Genomic DNA, 17355 nt, shown 5'->3' with positions numbered 1-17355 from the left:
TTTAGCAATATTTTGGTGTAATATAGCGACTTCTATGTGACCAAAACCCCCCTCCGCGCGCTATGGTATTGTATCGCCAGACACTTGACTTAACTATATGCAGCTGTATGCAAAACGACGCTCTATTGAAATAACTCACAAGAGTAATGCAGTGATCTTGGATTGGGCAACCACTGTCACGGTACGTCATGACGCCATGGCTAGGGTTTAGCTTTGTTCTTGCTCCGATGTTGATGGCGGAGCGGCAATAAGACGCTGTTGCGATTTTTTTGTCTTAGCTATTTTTCTCGCGTAGCCGTCAGTCGTCGTTGTCTCGTTGTTGAAGGCTGGCATCCGTTTCCTGGCCATCGTGGATGTCTTCTCTAGAGCTTGACTAGTAGCCTGCTGGATGGTAATAGTCGATGGGTACGACAGTGAAGATGGCGCAGCCTTGTTCAAAGTGGAATTCCAGTTCTCTATGCCCTTCTCAGTCCCAATAGCTAACGTCTGACAAGTCTCGATTGTTCCAAAAAGAAATTCAGGATCTGTGTTGACGATACGTTTCCCCAGAACTGTTGCTACGTGGTACTCTTTACCCTCGGCAATTGATGCAGCTTGGTGCAATGCATCACTTATTCGGGATACAGCTTCCCCACGGCTTGAGCTGATATCGAAGCTATACCCCTTCAAGACTTGTTCGGAAGTATGATCCACGACGAAAATCTCATAACCTTTGCCGGTTCTCTCTTTCCAATCGGATAGTGGTGGAACATCCGATACTTCTTCGTCACTATCTTCGAGCACTGGCATCGTCGTAGACTCTATTGCAAGAGGCTCTGGTAACTCGACTATACGTGAAATAATCTGTGTTGCAGAGTTCTTTGAAGCCTCGAGTTCTCGTCTAAGCTGAGCGCACTTCAAGCGAAGGTTACTGCTCTCAGCGCGCTCCGTTTCTAATTCGTGCATTGCTACCCATGTTCCTTGGTTGAAGCGGTCCAGTTCATCCTTGACTCGCCGATATTCTGACGAACATCGCTGTAATTGGCCTTTGAGATCTTCATTCTCGTTCCGTAGACGTTCTACTCGTGTATCGTACTGAGCGGAGATGTCATGATACTCACGTTCGAGTTTCGCGTAACGCGATTGCAATTCAGCATACTTATCTAGTTCTGGTGAGCTTACTGGGGGTTCAAGGTCCATAGGATCCTCATCAAACACTTGAGCATTTGTGGTTGATCCAAAGTCAGCTTGCTAGTAATACGTCAGCGAAAACCTTTGCCGTAGTTGGGATTCACTACCTGAAGGCTCATAGAGATAAACATGCAGGAAAACAAATCACGGCGCATTAGTCTCAAATCTGCGTTCTCGCATGGTGGACCGCTGTAGAGCTGCGGAAAGAACATGATTCGTTTCTCTTCCGCAAAGTCGTGCTCGAAAGGACGACCATTTCTCCGGTCGAGATTAAGACGCGTGCTTCCTCTGGTAGATTCGGGTATGTCATAACTTTCCTCTGATTCGACCGCTGTCACAACGCGCTGAATGTGGTCATCTGAGAAGTTAGAGCACATTGGCTTCGCCTTCCGAAGATAATCTATAGCAAGCTGTGCATGGTGGTATTTCTGCTTTGTCGTGATCTGTTGCGCATGGGATATCCGAAAGCCTCGAGACAAGGCGAACCTCGCCAGATGTTGCCAGACCACGGGATTAGGTCCCTTCACAAGAGGCTTTGACTCTCCAGTTTCCTTTCTGGGTGTAGACGCTGTTAAACCATCAAAGTGACGGCTGCAGAATGCCCACAGCTCCGTATATGCAACCATCATTGCGTCTTGTTGGCTGAGCGCAATCCGAATCTCGGCATCCTCAGTCTCGTTTAATTGAACCATGTTCTTGTTCGGACCGAAGAAGAGACCGGTGAGACTGGAGCGTATGGTACTTTTCATCTGTTCGCCCAGTAATTGTCTGAGCGCTTCGCAAAGAGGCTCCAGGTACTTCAGCGTTTCGAAAAAGGTTCTTAATGAAGGAATGACGCCGGGAAAGGTACAGACATTTTCCAATAGAGCTTTGCGTATGCTGCGATCTTGTTGAGAGGAGAATATTTCCCCGCGTTCCATGAGATTAACTACTAAGTTCCTATCGATATCCGAATGTCTAGGAGCTAGAAGTTCAAGATTCTGAACAGTGACGGCATCGATGGTGGATGGAGGCAACATTGTGTTACCGCAGCGCAGAATCTTGTTCCAAGATCTTGCTATATGATTTAGATATAACGTCATTTCCTGTCTCTGTCAGCGAAATTCTTGACCATGCCTGGAACAGTGCATACTTCATCGCACTTCAGCCCTAAGAGTCTATGAAGCGCCCCCAATTGCAAACTAGACCACAGGCCTGGCATATCAATCAATGCATCAAAGCCAGCAGTAATTGAACGGCGTTTGAGAAGTTGTCGCAGATCCTTGGGTTTAGACTTTTCCAGGTGTGACCACCACCGTTTTTCGGCCTCTTGATCGTTTTCCCGATGGTATAGCCTTATCTTACGGAAGATTTCCCCATCTGAAGGCCTTTTCTCGCTGGAGTATGACTCTATGATACGAACTAGTACCGGTTCGGGGGTTTCTGCCTTGGGGTTACCTAGGTATCACCAGCGAAGATTGAATGGCGCGTGACTGACCATAGGAAAATAACCTTACAATCCACCACTTATCATTCTCGTTCAAATATCGTCGTGCTGCCTCAATACGGTGCATACCAGAAAGACACTGAACATGCTCCATCTCCAATGCAGGTGCATCTTGTGGCCATTGGAGATTGCGCATGTCATCCAAGGACATGCCTTGAGTGGATAACGCCGCTACCAGGTCACTATCTTTAACGATCGCATTGATCACATTCTCCTCTTGCAGTCGTTCGCAACCGACTTGTTCGTATCTATTTTCCAGGCGTTTGACATTCTCATGAGAGATTTCCCGATGCTTTTCCCGCACGATCTTGTGATCGTAGTTCAATGCTTGCAGCGGCAAGCGGGCAATTCCTCGGTAGCATAATAATTTTCTTGCAGCAAAGTCTTCATCAGGCAATTCCATCCTGACGCATGATCTAATGTTACTGGACTCAATCAAACTTAAGAAGACTCTGTATCTGCACATGCACCAGAAAGCAGCGTCGCGAATTCGTAGTGGGCATGACAGTCACCCGCCTCGGTTTGCGCGTTCGCAGGAAACACGACCCCGGTCCCTAAAAACGGTTAATTGGCAACAGCCTGCCCGACAGCATAAAATCTACGCCAGATCAGACAGTTTCTCAACATCGCACGATATGACTTCTTTTCCCTGGATAACCTTCGAAACATCCCGTAGTGGAAATATCGTGACACACTATGAGCCTGAACTCAAACCGGCACTGTCCGAATCTCAAGCTGACAATGTCGAGAGAAACTACCGCCCATCCTTTGTGACCTTCGTAGGACGGAGATCTAAGGCGATCCTTCTCGATAGACTCCTGGGAGGTGATCTCGCAGTGCCTGTGCACAAAGAAGTATATCTTTGGTCGCTACCTCGGCAAAACGGATCCCCGCCGTGTGTCATAATTGACTGTGGCATGCAGAATGCTCAATCACAACCTCCTAATCCGTCTGCTGCTAGAAGCGCGACACCTGCAACGTCTTGGTCCCTACCAGAGATCCGAAACGTGAGTGCGACACTTTGCGCGCGGGTTTTCTCTCCCTTTTCCAGTGTGATCTGCTGTTTTGTCAGTGATCTAGGAGGCCCAAAGGCTGTCGCAAACTGGCTAGCTGACTTTGCGGACGCTGCGACGGCACGAGATCTGCCGACAGTGCCCCGCATCTTGTTGGTTGTAGAGACAACATCAGATACATTCGACGAAAGCATTGCGACCAGCAAGGCTATCGCGCATCTCCAGCAGGCTTCGCACACAAACGACTGTGTCCATGAGAACCAGCTTGATCATCTGAACATTGGCGAGATCGAGGTGCTTGGATTGCAGTCGTATAAGTCGACTGCAGCACGTGCACGGGCTTTAAAGAGGCGCTTACTAGCAATGTCTGAAAAGTCCATGAAAGAACGCGCTGGCAAACTTACACAATTCAATCACACTCATGTTCAAGCTCTCACAAAGCGAGCCTTGGGTCATATCAGCACTAAAATTGACGAGCCATTTCAACTCGCCAACGCTTCACGATCAAAAGGTTTCACGACAAGTCTTCTAGAAGCCTGTCTCTCGGACTTTTTCTTACAGTTGCCTTCCCAGGCCTGGCTGTGGCACTTCGCTGCACCGCTTGTAGCTTCAGCCCTGCTGCTCGCCAGCTACCCACCGGGCGCCCATAGTAAGATCAGACTTGCTTAGTTTTACGTTAGTTAATAGAGCATAGACTTCGCGCCTGATTACCTTTTCGACGCGCTATACGCTACGCCATGCAAAGCAGCCATCGCTACGTATACAATGTTTGAGGATATTCAGCACAAGTTCATATCGGCGGTGCTTCAAGAGTTCAAGAATGTCTTCGAGATCTACATCAGCAACACATCATCTGCGAGCGACATTCACCGTGAAACCCTTAGGACTAACCATACCCACATGGCAAGCCTCAAGAGCCACCGAACGTGCTTTTCATGCTTCTTGCGCATGCCTGAGAAGGTCCTCACATGTGGTCATGCCTTATGCGATCCATGCATTCGGATCTTTGGAACTCGTTGCCGCTCCGAAAGGAATACCTTTGAAATCATAGATTGCATCTTGTGTGGAGTCAACTTCATGAGTCACAAGTTCCGTTTTGTGCCTCCAACAGCGGGCATACGTATGCTGAGCATAGATGGAGGCGGCGTTCGGGGCGTCATTCCCCTTGTGTTTCTCCAGCAGCTCGACCGCACACTTGCGCCGCTAGGCTGCGCCATCAAAGATCACTTTGATTTCGTATGCGGTACCTCAGCTGGTAAGAATTCCAAGGGTACTCCGTCGATGCAACTGACTATCGCAGGCGGTCTTGTTGCTATAGGCATGTTCTTGTTACAATGGGACGCAACGGAGTCCATACAGCGATACGAGCAAGTAGCTGCAAAAACATTTGGCAGGCGAAAAGCATTAATATCAAGGGCTCTTCAGCTCATCGTTGCATATGTTGAGGACGGTCAGTACAGTCTGGATGCTGTGCAAGAAGCGTTTAGGAAGACGTTCAACTCTAATTTGCAGATGTTCAACCCGCTACGGAATGACACCAAGGTTGCCGTCACCACTACTGCAGTTGATGATTCACTTCCATGGCTGTTCACCAACTACAATGGGGGAAAACGACCTAGGAGTGTTGGTAAGTATATGGTCTCCTCCTAGCAAGTGGTTATTTATCAGCAGTAGGGTACGATGTCGTTCGCGCCGAGAAGGCAAAGAACGATATTACTGTGAGCGATGCGTGAGCTGGACCTCTCCTCATTACATACCAGGACCTAACAAATCTAGGGCATGTTGTACATCGGCCGCGCCTTGGTTCTTCAAACCACAAGCTGTAAGCAGCCTGGGCACCTACCAAGATGGGGGTTTGCAACATAACAACCCAGCCAGCATAGCTCAATGGGAAAGCCGTTTCCTTTGGCCGCATAAAGACAATCCGGACTTTGCTCTCTCACTTGGGACGGGGTTTGCGGCGGAGCCGGCGAGCTTAGGACTTGTCATCCCACGATTCTACACTCGCCTATTCAAAAGCTTCATGCGAAATTTGAACGGTGAAGACGCATGGATACGCTTTCGCAATTCTTTGGATCCGAAAACGCGTCCTCGGTACCACCGGCTGAACGTAAAATTCACCGGCCCCGAGCCTAGCTTAGATGACGCAAAGCAGATACCCAGTCTCAAAGCCGCAGTCATACGACAACTCGAGGAGGACAAGGCGACTCTAACTCCAGTGGTGGATTCAATGCTAGCTTCCATGTTCTACTTCGAGTTGGATGCTTTGCCCATCCCCGACGGAAATGGTTATCTTTGCCTGGGATACATACATTGTCGTCTCGATCTCCCCGTCGGAGGTCTCAGATATTTATACGATCGGCTACTCGAGACCTCGTCATGGTTTCTTGTCCAAGGTAGTCCTATTCAGTGCGTCCAGTTCATACCGAAAGGACCTCCACCCTTCAAAAGACGAATAAATTTTCGAGTGGAAAGTATGGACGAAGTGATTGCGTTTTCTCTAGGAGGAATCACTACTACAACTACTCTTATAAGTGGCTTTCCGACAAGACTAGAGAAACTGATTGAGGGCCAAAGTCTCGTCAGGCCTTTTGGTACCCTTGATCATGTAGTATCGGAAAAACCACTACCTGCCACTCCTGTGAAACGTCCCAGTGTCATTGAGACTTCCGAACGCGTTCATGACGCAAAAAGGCCCCGCGTCAAGACAGGATTCTTCTGATTAGCTATGTAGTATCTGAGATGAAGACTAACGTCCGTCCCTGGGTAGCGGGACGCCCTGCGTGGCGGGACGCTACACACATCCCCTAACACAACAACCTCAACCCTAGGCCAGAAGAACACATGTTCTCGGAATAGCAGCCTTAATATATAAAGTCTGTTCTCTCCTAACATCTTTTCAAAATAGATTTAGCTTACCGTGCAATACGTTAGTTATGTATAAACGTTACGCGATCGCCTCACTTTAGCTAGCAGTAGACGCGCTAAAAGTTTGTGCACCCTGTTGAAAGTCCGTCAACTTACAGCTCGTTATACTATTACTCTATCCCGAGCACTGCGCTTAGGCTCGAGAGGTTGTCGTGCGTCTGTTCCAATTCTAAGTCTGCCTGCTAGAAGTGTTAAGGTGCGTCCCTGGGTGAGAAGACACACTATGTCGCGAGACAGGTTGGCGATTCGGAGCTTCGGCGCCTCCCATCTGTGGGCTTGTAAAGCCGCTATTAGTCTAAAGTCCCTCCCTATGTGCTGGGACACCCCCCGTGCTGGGACTAATGAGGGGTACTTCAGCTTGTAGCACCTCGCTTTCTTCCCACACCACGATAATCGCTGTTAGTTTCTGTTAGCGATATACTAGAGCTAGCGAAGCGAAGGCGATACGTAAGTATTATCGGTACAGATTTGTATCCGTTCTGATATAGTTTCGGCTCTACATCGTCAGGTCTCCTCTGTTGACTGTATGCTCCCCTTATCACTTTACGCCACCCATTTGCTTTCGCCAAGCGCTCCTATGTCCCTTCGTCTTGGCGCCTCAGGCCAGAATCTGTTCTGGGCATTTGATCTGCCAAATCATATCTAACCTTCTTTGGTTAGCGTATCTTTTGTTTGTTTCAGACTAGCGTTCACCCCTCACGAGTGCTCACCTTCCTCCCTGTCCGACTTCGCATTTCATTCTTCAATCTTCCTCCCTCTTATACCCAGAGCTGCACCACGCATTGAGCTTCTCTCTTCCCGATGCCTATGGATTCGCAATCCACGCTTGCGCTCGCAAAGAACAATAGGCGCCTCTCCACAAGAAGACCCCCACCGTGAACTCTACGCCACGCGCTGCCTTTCGAAGTAACGCGAGTCCAATCCTCGGCCAGCCCGCACCAAATAGGAGCGCCCAAAGCAAGAAGCTGAAGCGGAGACCAACACGCGAGAAGGCATCCACTTTTCAGCATAGCCCTGAGAACTCCCTATGCAGCCTCAGCCGCTCCAACCATCTCCTACGCCTCTAACACTCCCGCTTCCCCATCGAGCGCAGACGTACGAAACCCTTCGAGGCTGGAGTGGAAGTCGACAAACTAGAACACAGGCGCCCGTCCGGACAGCCCCAAAGACTCCTACCTCTAGACAAGCTCTCTGACGTGTTAGTAGAATAAACGGCGACATTTGATGGGAGTTCGGTACAAGTAAATCTGCCACAAGGTCGAACGAGCATTGATCGATCGCTGTGTACGACGTCAGGTGCGACTGAGAATCATAAACCGATACGTAAGGAAATATAGGCAGAAGCTCGTGTTGAGACGGACCTAAAGCGAATTACTTGCGAGGGGGCACCAAAGAAATTCTGCGTAGCCACCAGTCGTCATGGGTGACTTGAAACTGCTAGTCATCGTTGAACATGGTTCCGTACGATGTCAGAGGAATTATAACCGCCTCTGATCCTAGCGTGGGTTGGCGGCCTGTGCTCGCGCGTGCGTATCCTGCATCAGTCATAGCTCTTCGGCTTGTATCTTTAACAATTTTGGCTATGCCGCCGGATATGAGCTTGCCGTATTGCGCTCCATGCTGCGTGATAATATTAATTTAGAGTTGGTCCTATGGCTGTGGTGTTGGAACTGGTCTGAGCTGCCTTGCTTCACGATCATGCGCATACAGCATTATCGGAGCAGGGATAGTCCCGGCTCTCTTAGATGCCTCGCACAGGAACAACCGCCAATCAGACACATTGCATATGAGTAATGATACAAGAATCGCACTGTGAGATCATTTTATTCTTCTTGACTGTCTGAGTAGTCTGCGTTCTATGCCGGACGGAGAGTTTTGTTCGACATAGTATATGTTGCTACAGTTGCCCGACGCTGGAGGGCATGTGGCACTATGCCCCACTTTGTCGCAAACTGGGCCGCTGACGCCCAACATCTTTCAGTTCGCACACTTCACGACACAGTTGACTGCAGCGCTTAATACACAACTAGTACGAGAACCGTGACTCATGAAGCTGATATCAACGCTGACATTCTAGGGAAGGCTTCATATCACGCGGGCCACAAAGCATCGAGTTATCTACATCTACCCTGAAGCAAATCCGCACGAACGCGGATGGCAGACGAAGCAATATCGGAGGAGTCGTTGGTATGTTGGTCGCTTAGCCAATACGACATGGCTAATGAATGAAGCGCAAACGTTGGAAGAGTCTTACAGTCTCCACAGACTTTTTCGATGGATGTACGAAACAACCGGCCGAGTACATACTAGCGGAGAGTTATGAGAGGAAAATATATTTCTTAGATTGCGAAAACATCGCTTTCCAAGACATAAAGGGTCAGGACATTTGGTCGACAACAGGAAATGGAGAGATGGACCTTCCCGCGGAAGTGGGAGTTTACATTGTGAGGGGAAAGTGGAAATCTGGATGATGACATTAGAAGAAAGAGCTCTCAATACAAAGCTTTGACTATGCGAAAACTCTCAACAAACTCAAGACGCAAATGGATTGTGCCAAAATACGGCTCTTCGCGTCGTACGACCATCGTTACGCAATCTGTGTAAGTGTGGAGTTGATGGTCTTTCTCCCACGTTCGCAGTCGGCTCTTCTCAATCGCGTTATGTATTTGAGGGGGAAAGAGATCTTTAATAGCAGCGAAGGACGCCCCGGTCAGCGTGAAACACAGATGATCACATTGTAAAGTTTCTGTTTCTGCTTGCGCAAGTGCACGCATTGTGTTCATCTCTGGATCGACTGGAAACACCCTCGCAGGAAACAAGGTCTCCGCAAATTCGCGGGCAGGTCCGATGTCTACTGAGATAATGGCGTCTTGAAAATTATGCTTCGGAAGTTTTGTTTTCACACATTCTGTGACTTGAAGCGTGTGAATCGTCGTACGCTCGCGCAATCGTGTAGGAGCGCACTCGATCGCATCCATGATACGTTGGCCGAGAGTCGTCCGAATATGGTCGACGGTCGCTGCTAGATATGTCCAATACTCTTTACTTTCTGTTGTGGTAATAGGACCTGGAGACGGTTCAAGTGCTCGATCACTGCCAATCTTGGCAATGACGTCACTATGATTGGATCCAGTACGCGTCGAATTCAGGTCTGGATCTGGTAATGTTCCATCATGGACACATGAATTCGAGCCAACGACGCCCCCCATTGACGTCTGCTGGCCTTCTGGCTCATGATGTGGAGGAATTGTCGTATCCACTTCGCCCACGGGTCTGCCTTGTATCAAGTTGTCATGCTCCAAACTAAACGAAGCGGCAGTCTCGCATCCGGACGTAGTTACTTGCAGTATGATTAGATATATGCAGGTTTTCTGACGGATTGGACTTACTATCTTTCCAAGTCTTTTGTCTTTTCCGAGGGGTTCGTTGATTCTGAGAATCGTAGAGCTCCAAAACTTCTTGCATCCACTCATGGAAATCTTCTCGTTCCTCGAATCCTACGTAGCAGCTTATGGCCTCTCGGACAGACGAGAATTTCATGCATTTGACTTCCTTACGAAAGAACCCAAGGATCCATGAGATGGCAGAACCACATGTGTTTTCAAGGACGAGATATCTAAGCCCAACATGGACCGCTTGAAGCACGACCTCTACGTGTTGAATGGACAAATGCCGTGCAAACGACCGGGATGATGCATGGCGCCCTTTTGGCACATCGAAGGTATGATTCTTTATCATAAATTGGAGCTTTCCTGGATTGAATTGGTCGAACTGTAGGGCGAGGCTCCGCTCTGCGAGGAATCGTCGAAATTGATCTTGGAGGGATTTCGTGCGTTTACCCTCAACCATCCAGATGTCCATTAACCTGAAATCGATTTCGTTCTCTGGCGGTGTCCCTACAGCATCCTTGGGCGATTGTGTGAAGAACTTATGAATGTCTCCATGTTTTTGGTCTAGCTGATTTGATAAACCTTTGCTCGGATCGACCGTTGACTTTGGGATCACTTTTTGGAGTCGCTGAATGGCTTGCTGTATACGCGTTTGACCATGCTCAGCTAGAAGCGCCTGGAGATCGTGCTCGGAAGCGGTGCGAAGAGTATCGATAGCAGCTTGAAGGTTTTCCATGAGAGAAGAAATGTACAACTAGCAAGAAGGGGTCGCGTTCGCACGAGCTCTGTAATCGAAAAGTCAGCACTTTTCCGTAATTGGTAAGCGTCCTGTGATACATCCTTGATCTTGCATGCAGCCAATGAGATCAAGCGTTTTGTTATAGCATAACAGAATTGGTCATCTCATTGGACAGACACACGTTCAATGCGATGAACGGTGTACGTCATGTCAGGCTGATAATCCCACTTGATCAGCGTTGCGTCTGAATATAAGATATATTATGCACCTTTGGCAGCGAAGCTGGACACTTCAGTCGGCAGTTTCAGCACCTATTCGCTTCTTGCAATATCGCAATGTGCTCTTCTTTATCCTCAATATCTTCCTGAGACATGTTCTTCTGATACCAGACTTAGAACAAGATGCTCATAATTTTGGGCATGACAACTCATATGTTATAAACCCTTCCTGCGAGGTTGATACGTCCTGCATCCGTCGTCTCACCGCTCTTGTATCCTTCACCGGTTTGCCTTCCTGCACGACATCCGATTCCAAATGGCCCAACCTTCGTCCTCCATGACTGCTAAGCCACGGAGACACAAGCGTACTTGTTGGGCACCGCTCTGGGAACACGTCAAAATGATAATCAGACCCAAAGCAAGCCCCGAAGAACCTGCCTTCGGTAGTGCGGGCTTCCCTTGCTCCACTGCCTGTGATCATACATTACTTCGAATACCTACTGCGTCGCTCGACCTAGGCACCAAGGACAACTGCTCGGACCTTTCAACCACACAAGAGATCTGCTCGATTCCATCACCAGCTCGACAGAAAAGTATTGATCCACAATACCCTGAGGACGCTTCTAAAGAGGACAACACGTCTAGTGGAAACGAGCCTGGATGTGACTCGCATCCTCTCCATCGCAACAAAGAACTGAAGGCATTTCCCAACGTGACAACAAATTGTGGATTGGGCCTGACGAAATGCAACCAGGTAGCTTCCTTACAAGATTCGAGTGCTGGAGCTGACAAATATAGGTTAACGGCATTATTAAGACATTTCATTTCATCGTCGGTAGCGAGGTGCCTGAGGTATTTGAGGAGGAGCGTGAGGACGTTCAGTTCTGTGTGGCTGATGATGGTTCGGTGAAGCTCATTAAAATAGATGCTAACATGGCCTAAAAGGGCATTACTACTTTTTCATCACCACACCCGTGCAGAAACCCATGATCTAGTGAGCCTTTGTATATTTCTCTTTATCGTGGCATTTCAATTACCGGCGGTTGCCCATGCCAATCATGTGCCATATGAGTGCTGATTCTCACGAGCTTTACCGACGAGTTTGATTGAGAACAGATCTAGTCGCGTTGCTTCTCAATGCGACATGTGGTTTTTAAGTCTCATTCTACCTGTATGTGCGCTAAGATCCAGAAGACAACCGATACGCAATGAACACTATGATGCTGTCGTGCGCAGCATCACTATGCTGATTGAATGGCGCTTACCTAAGGATCGTTGGGTTTTCTTCCTAGCTTTAATCATCGTGTGCATATCACTGGAGAATTGTTTCTCCCTCTCTCTCTCACTCTCTCTCTCTCACTCTCACTCTCTCACTCTCACTCTCTCACTCTCTCACACACACACACACACTCTCTCTCTCTCTCTCTCACACACACACGCGCGCGCACGTACATGTTCACGGAATCAAGCTTGATACAGCATCCGATTATGAGTTTCTGGCTTCAAGTCCTCCTCCTCACAGCTCGATTAGCGCTTGCACGGTTCATTAGCATGTATCCGGATCAGATCTTACGCAAAACTCGGGAAGTGTTATTATTGTTGATGTTATTGGCAAGTTATCTGCTTCCTCAGAGCATGGTTTTGCTGGGAATCTTCGGATTCTCGACTTATCTCTGCTTCGTGGGAAATTTGCATGGTAAGGCACATATGCTAACAAATGAACAAGTGCTGACTTTAGCCAGTGCCGGATTCTGGTGACAGTATACAGATGCTTAGTATGCTGGTATTAACAGTATCAACTATGTGTGCACCCGAGGATATGCGGTCGACATTCGTGCCATTTCTTTTCTTGGTTTTTTCAACTACATGGTCGTTCATTATTGTCTGGTGTTCTTGGTCAATCATGTTCTTGTTTTTTCGGGTGGTGTTTGGGCTTGCGTGAGAAGGATATGTGAACGAAGTCCACCTCAGCATCACACCAACAGAAAGTCTTTTCTGGTGCCAGTCTACTTTCTCAGATCAACCCGACAAAGCAAAAAGCTGTCTCGAATCAAATCTCGGTAGGAATCACACTTTTGTATGCGGGAAGTGTATGAATCTATAAAACACTACAGACCGTCCTGAGCTGATCAGATTAACGATCCTTATACAAGACATCGAACCAAAATTGGTCTGAATTCGCCACAAGCACAGCGTTCGGATGCCGACAGAAGTGATGATCATCGTGAATAGACCTCAAATCTTATGAGCGCTCTTTATATCGTACCAATTCGAGCTGGAAGTCTCGGCCGTCTACGCGCTGAGGTAGACATGGGTATTAACCGTCAATGGTTTGTATTCGATATATATACTACAAGTAAGCTCAGTACCCTCCGTTTTGTCCTATGCCAACATCAAGCATGGCCTTGCTCGGGATGTTTGATTCCGCCTCAGCGCTATCACTAAACAATTTGCAGCCTGATCACCACATCATCGTAAGTCGTGTTGGGGAATTTCTGTATTGACACTGATACGTTCCAGATTTCAGCTTTCCGAGAGTTCCTGGCGTTCTTCGTACAGCCAGATGTCTATGAAGCGGATCTCCTCCCAAACCCTTACAGCGTTCCTCTTCGACTTGAAGACTTGTTACATTGGAAAGAGAAGGGCGTGCAGCCCCTAGATGAACAGCAATATGGCGTTTGTCCAGTGCAAGCAACCGAGCGCGCACATAGGAGGATCGTCGACAACTTTTGCAGTGTACTTGCTACGCTCAATTACTCCTACCAAAAAAACCAGACTTATGAGACTTGGGTCGCATACCTTCGTTGGAAGAAATATGTTGTTATGCCTATCCCACCTGATTTCTGTAAAGGGGCTATGGCTTTGCTCGCACGTCACCGCAGCAACATAGAAACATCACATGAAGAATCCTTTCCCCAGTTGCGAAAGAGCCTGGAAGAATGGGGCCTTTATCAACCGTACCACCGCCCTGTGTTACTTATGCCAGCTCTGATGGACTATATGTCTCTATTTGGCAAGGCTCTTCCCGATCTGATGAGCGAGAACGATGAGGTCATCTCTACCATTGCGTCTCATTTCGAATCCTTTATAGTATGTTTGTTTCCCCGTCCCTGTCTCCAGATACTAAAGCTGACAGAAATCGAATTTTGAAACGCCAAATGTGCCCAAAGTCCGAGATGGCCGTGGTGACAAGCTGCACATATTCAAAGCGACTGCGTCTTTTGGATGGCGTGAAAGGCTGATGGTAGAGGGCGCATTAGCTTTCATTCGGTTTTACTCAAGAATGACGCAGTCTCACACCCTGTTTGATCGGCCCTCACTCCAAGAAGACCCCGATGATGCAATCGTAATCGAAGACTCATCGGACGACGACCATAGAATATGTACATAACATTAGAGCTTCCTTTCCACTGTGAGCTGGGCCATACCTGGCAGATCTAGCGCACCCTAGGGAGGTGGTAATTTTGGTAGGCGTCAATAACATTGATCAATTATTTAGATACTATTGTATTTCTAATGTCGTCTGTCATTTCCCTGAGTCTTTAACATACTTATGTATCCTAGTTCTAATCACACCACCTTGCTTGTGACCGTCTGGGAGCTTCTTGTAGACCTCGTTGAATTTTTCGAGAGGCATGGGTGGAAGCCCGCAGGCCCCTACCAGGCAGAGGAAGTTGTAATATCGAACGACTCTGCTGCAAATTTCCTTGCCTCTCTTCGCATTGTTGAGACACCCTTTTCCCCTGTAAGTGCTTTGTGTGGATCTTCTTGTATCTGGAATGCCATGTCCCAGATCCGCAGGCATTTGAATACCTTCACCGAAAATGTATGATCAGTCTCGTTTTGTGGTGGTGCCGCGATGCTGCGGACACATGCTAGGATGTCGAGGTGTTCTTGTAGCTTCGAATAGTATTCCGATGAATGATCAGTTGCTAGCACTATTTCACGAGCGAACTCTATTAATGTCGGATTACGCTGAACAAGTTCTCCGAAAAGTTCCGCGGGCAGAAATTGGGCTGGATCCATGTTCCCTGTTGATCGATGGGAGGGCGATGCGAGGCGGCAGGCAGCGGACATATTTGACTTGTCAGTAGCATAGCGCCAAACCGAAATAGGTCACATTACACCCCTGGACCGATGCGAGGTGTGCATCGGGGTGAGCTCCACAGCTGTCATGCATGGACGCCTCCTTCCACATAAGAGCGTGCATCGACCCCTTAGGTATCGCGCATCTGTACTCTCATTCTCGACATGTATCCCACCAATGTTGCCGTTATCATCTGTTCTGCCATCGTCGGACTCATCCGTTTTGCAATGGTTGTGAAAAACTACCGTGGATTCGAACACGCCGATCGGACGACGAGCCTATGGTCCGATCCAATCTTCCTCTCACGACTTTCGGAAGCTATTCCCTTCCTCCTCTGCATCTTATCCATCGCCTTCGCATCGTGCGGTCTCACTCAATATGGGCTGAGTGCGCAATGGGCTATCTTTAGTACCCTCTCTATCTTCGATTTGGTAAGAAGTCCTTACACGATGATGAAGACATGTTTAACGTATGCGTCTAGTTAGGTGCAAAGCAATGGTTCTATCCACTACCAGGCCTCGGACGCTGGCAGAAGGCGGGTATATGGACTGTGGTGCTCCTCAGCCTCGCTGGAATAGGGATAGCGGCAGGTCTCCCAACGATATATACACCGTTCGTTATGTCTCTTGTCTTTGGTATGGTATACGCATACATTACTAAAGGCTCTACCCGGTGGGGTCCATATCTGGCCTTCACTCTGCTTCTATTCGGGGCTGCTATAGCACTTGGAGCTTCAGTTTTCAAGTTCAAGATGTCACAGCTCTCAGATTATTCGTTTCTAGTAAGACATCTAGATACTATCCGCAATTTCCTCTAACACTATTAGTTGCTAAACCTACTACATCCGCGAACTGTACATGGATCTGTCTCCTGGTGGAAGAGCCCCTCGAAGCTCAAGCTCAGCTCCACCTCTAACTCGACCTCCAACCTGAATGAGGTCATCCCCCGATCCCTCTCCACACCCGCAAACACTCCACCTACCTACCACGACGCCTTATGGGTAACACATATATACCACGGTTTTCTTAGTGAGCCACAGAAATCGCCATATCACCACCGTGGTGAGAAAGGGAAAGGATTTGTGTCGGAGGATGTCTAGCAAGGAGGACCAGGGTGAGGTGTATCTGGCAGAGTCGTTGGAAGATCCAAAAGCGAAATCGTTACAAGGCCCTCCGCTAATTCACCAAAGTTGACATATATGTCCCACTCATTATCTCCCGATACCCTCAATTGGTAACCACGTTCAAGGTTCGAAAAGATATTCCGTGCCCCTGTCAAAGTGCCAGTATATACCCCCCGTTGGGTCTTGATCGTGACTTTGCTGCAAAGGTATGTGACAAGCTCAAGGCTCCGGAATATTTGCACACAGTGCGCCTTCGTGATGGGAGTGGTCCTGATTCGTTCGGAAGCTAGCTGCTGAAGTCGAGGAAGAGTCGTCTTCGCAACGAATCGAGACAATTCATCGCTGCTGTAATTCAGCGTCCTACTGATAGAGCCTGCGAGATGCAAGAGTTCAACGTTTCCCATCAAACAGTCTACGTCATTGAACATATCCATGAACGTAATAGGAACGTTGACTGTTCCATTCTCGTGGAGTTGAATACCCTTGCCAGACATTATGTTGGCGATGTCATTCTGGAATCGTCTCGTAATTTGTACTGCTTCCATTGCAGTTAGAGGGGATCTTGGCTGGGGTGAAGAAGTAGATCTCGGCTGAGGAGCAGATGTTGGTTGGGGTATAGGCGTAGATGTCGGCCAGGGCGCAGGTTCAGGCATAATAGCCTGTGATAAAGTTTACTTATTGTCTTAAGGGTGAAGAGACTCAGGAAGTTGAGAATTTAGAGGCAGACAAGAAGGAGAGCCAACATTTATAACATAGATAGGATACACAGAAGGACTCGTCTGCCTCGTTCCTTCCATTCGCCTCGTTTGCCTGATTTTCCAAGGTGCTTGGATGCCTTCTATCGCCTAGACTACGTGCTCTGCTTATTCCGTCCAGCATTAGTTAGCGGGAGCCAGATAGGCTGGGTTCACAGCAAGGTCAAGGGAGGCGGTAATTTCAGCATCACGAAGGCAACGTCATACAGCGTGTGCAACTTCCCCTGGGGTGTATGATTTGTACAGCAGTGACGGTGCTTCTTGACACAGTGTTTACTTGTTTTTGTCTTCCGCATGATGCTGTCTCTTGTAGCGAGGGTGCAAACGTCCTTTCTCTACACGAAACATGTTGCTTCTTTCGGATTCGCCGTACGCCTCGCATGGGTGCGCAGCTCACAGATCCCGGATGCGATAGTCTGTGCACATGGGCACCCGCACACCCACAGA

General features: G+C 48.3%; 2 protein-coding genes across 2 annotated transcripts; one reads left to right on the top strand and one right to left on the bottom strand.

The window, feature by feature from the left end:
- Window positions 1-207: 207 nt before the first annotated feature.
- On the bottom strand, window positions 208-2189 carry J4E82_010923 (uncharacterized protein; the record flags this gene model as incomplete). Its single annotated transcript, XM_051737133.1, has 2 exons — window positions 208-1230; window positions 1794-2189. 2 exons carry the CDS (start codon window positions 2187-2189, stop codon window positions 208-210), a joined length of 1419 nt encoding a protein of 472 aa, XP_051583112.1.
- A 1391-nt stretch (window positions 2190-3580) lies between these two features.
- Window positions 3581-5402, top strand: J4E82_010922 (uncharacterized protein; the record flags this gene model as incomplete). Its single annotated transcript, XM_051737132.1, has 5 exons — window positions 3581-3663; window positions 3729-4318; window positions 4364-4639; window positions 4781-5296; window positions 5344-5402. 5 exons carry the CDS (start codon window positions 3581-3583, stop codon window positions 5400-5402), a joined length of 1524 nt encoding a protein of 507 aa, XP_051583111.1.
- Window positions 5403-17355: the final 11953 nt, after the last annotated feature.

Source organism: Alternaria postmessia (assembly GCF_024291825.1).
Source record: "Alternaria postmessia strain BMP 2775 chromosome Unknown scaffold_152, whole genome shotgun sequence".
NCBI lineage: Eukaryota > Fungi > Ascomycota > Dothideomycetes > Pleosporales > Pleosporaceae > Alternaria > Alternaria postmessia.
This window is presented reverse-complemented; position numbering and strand designations above follow the sequence as displayed.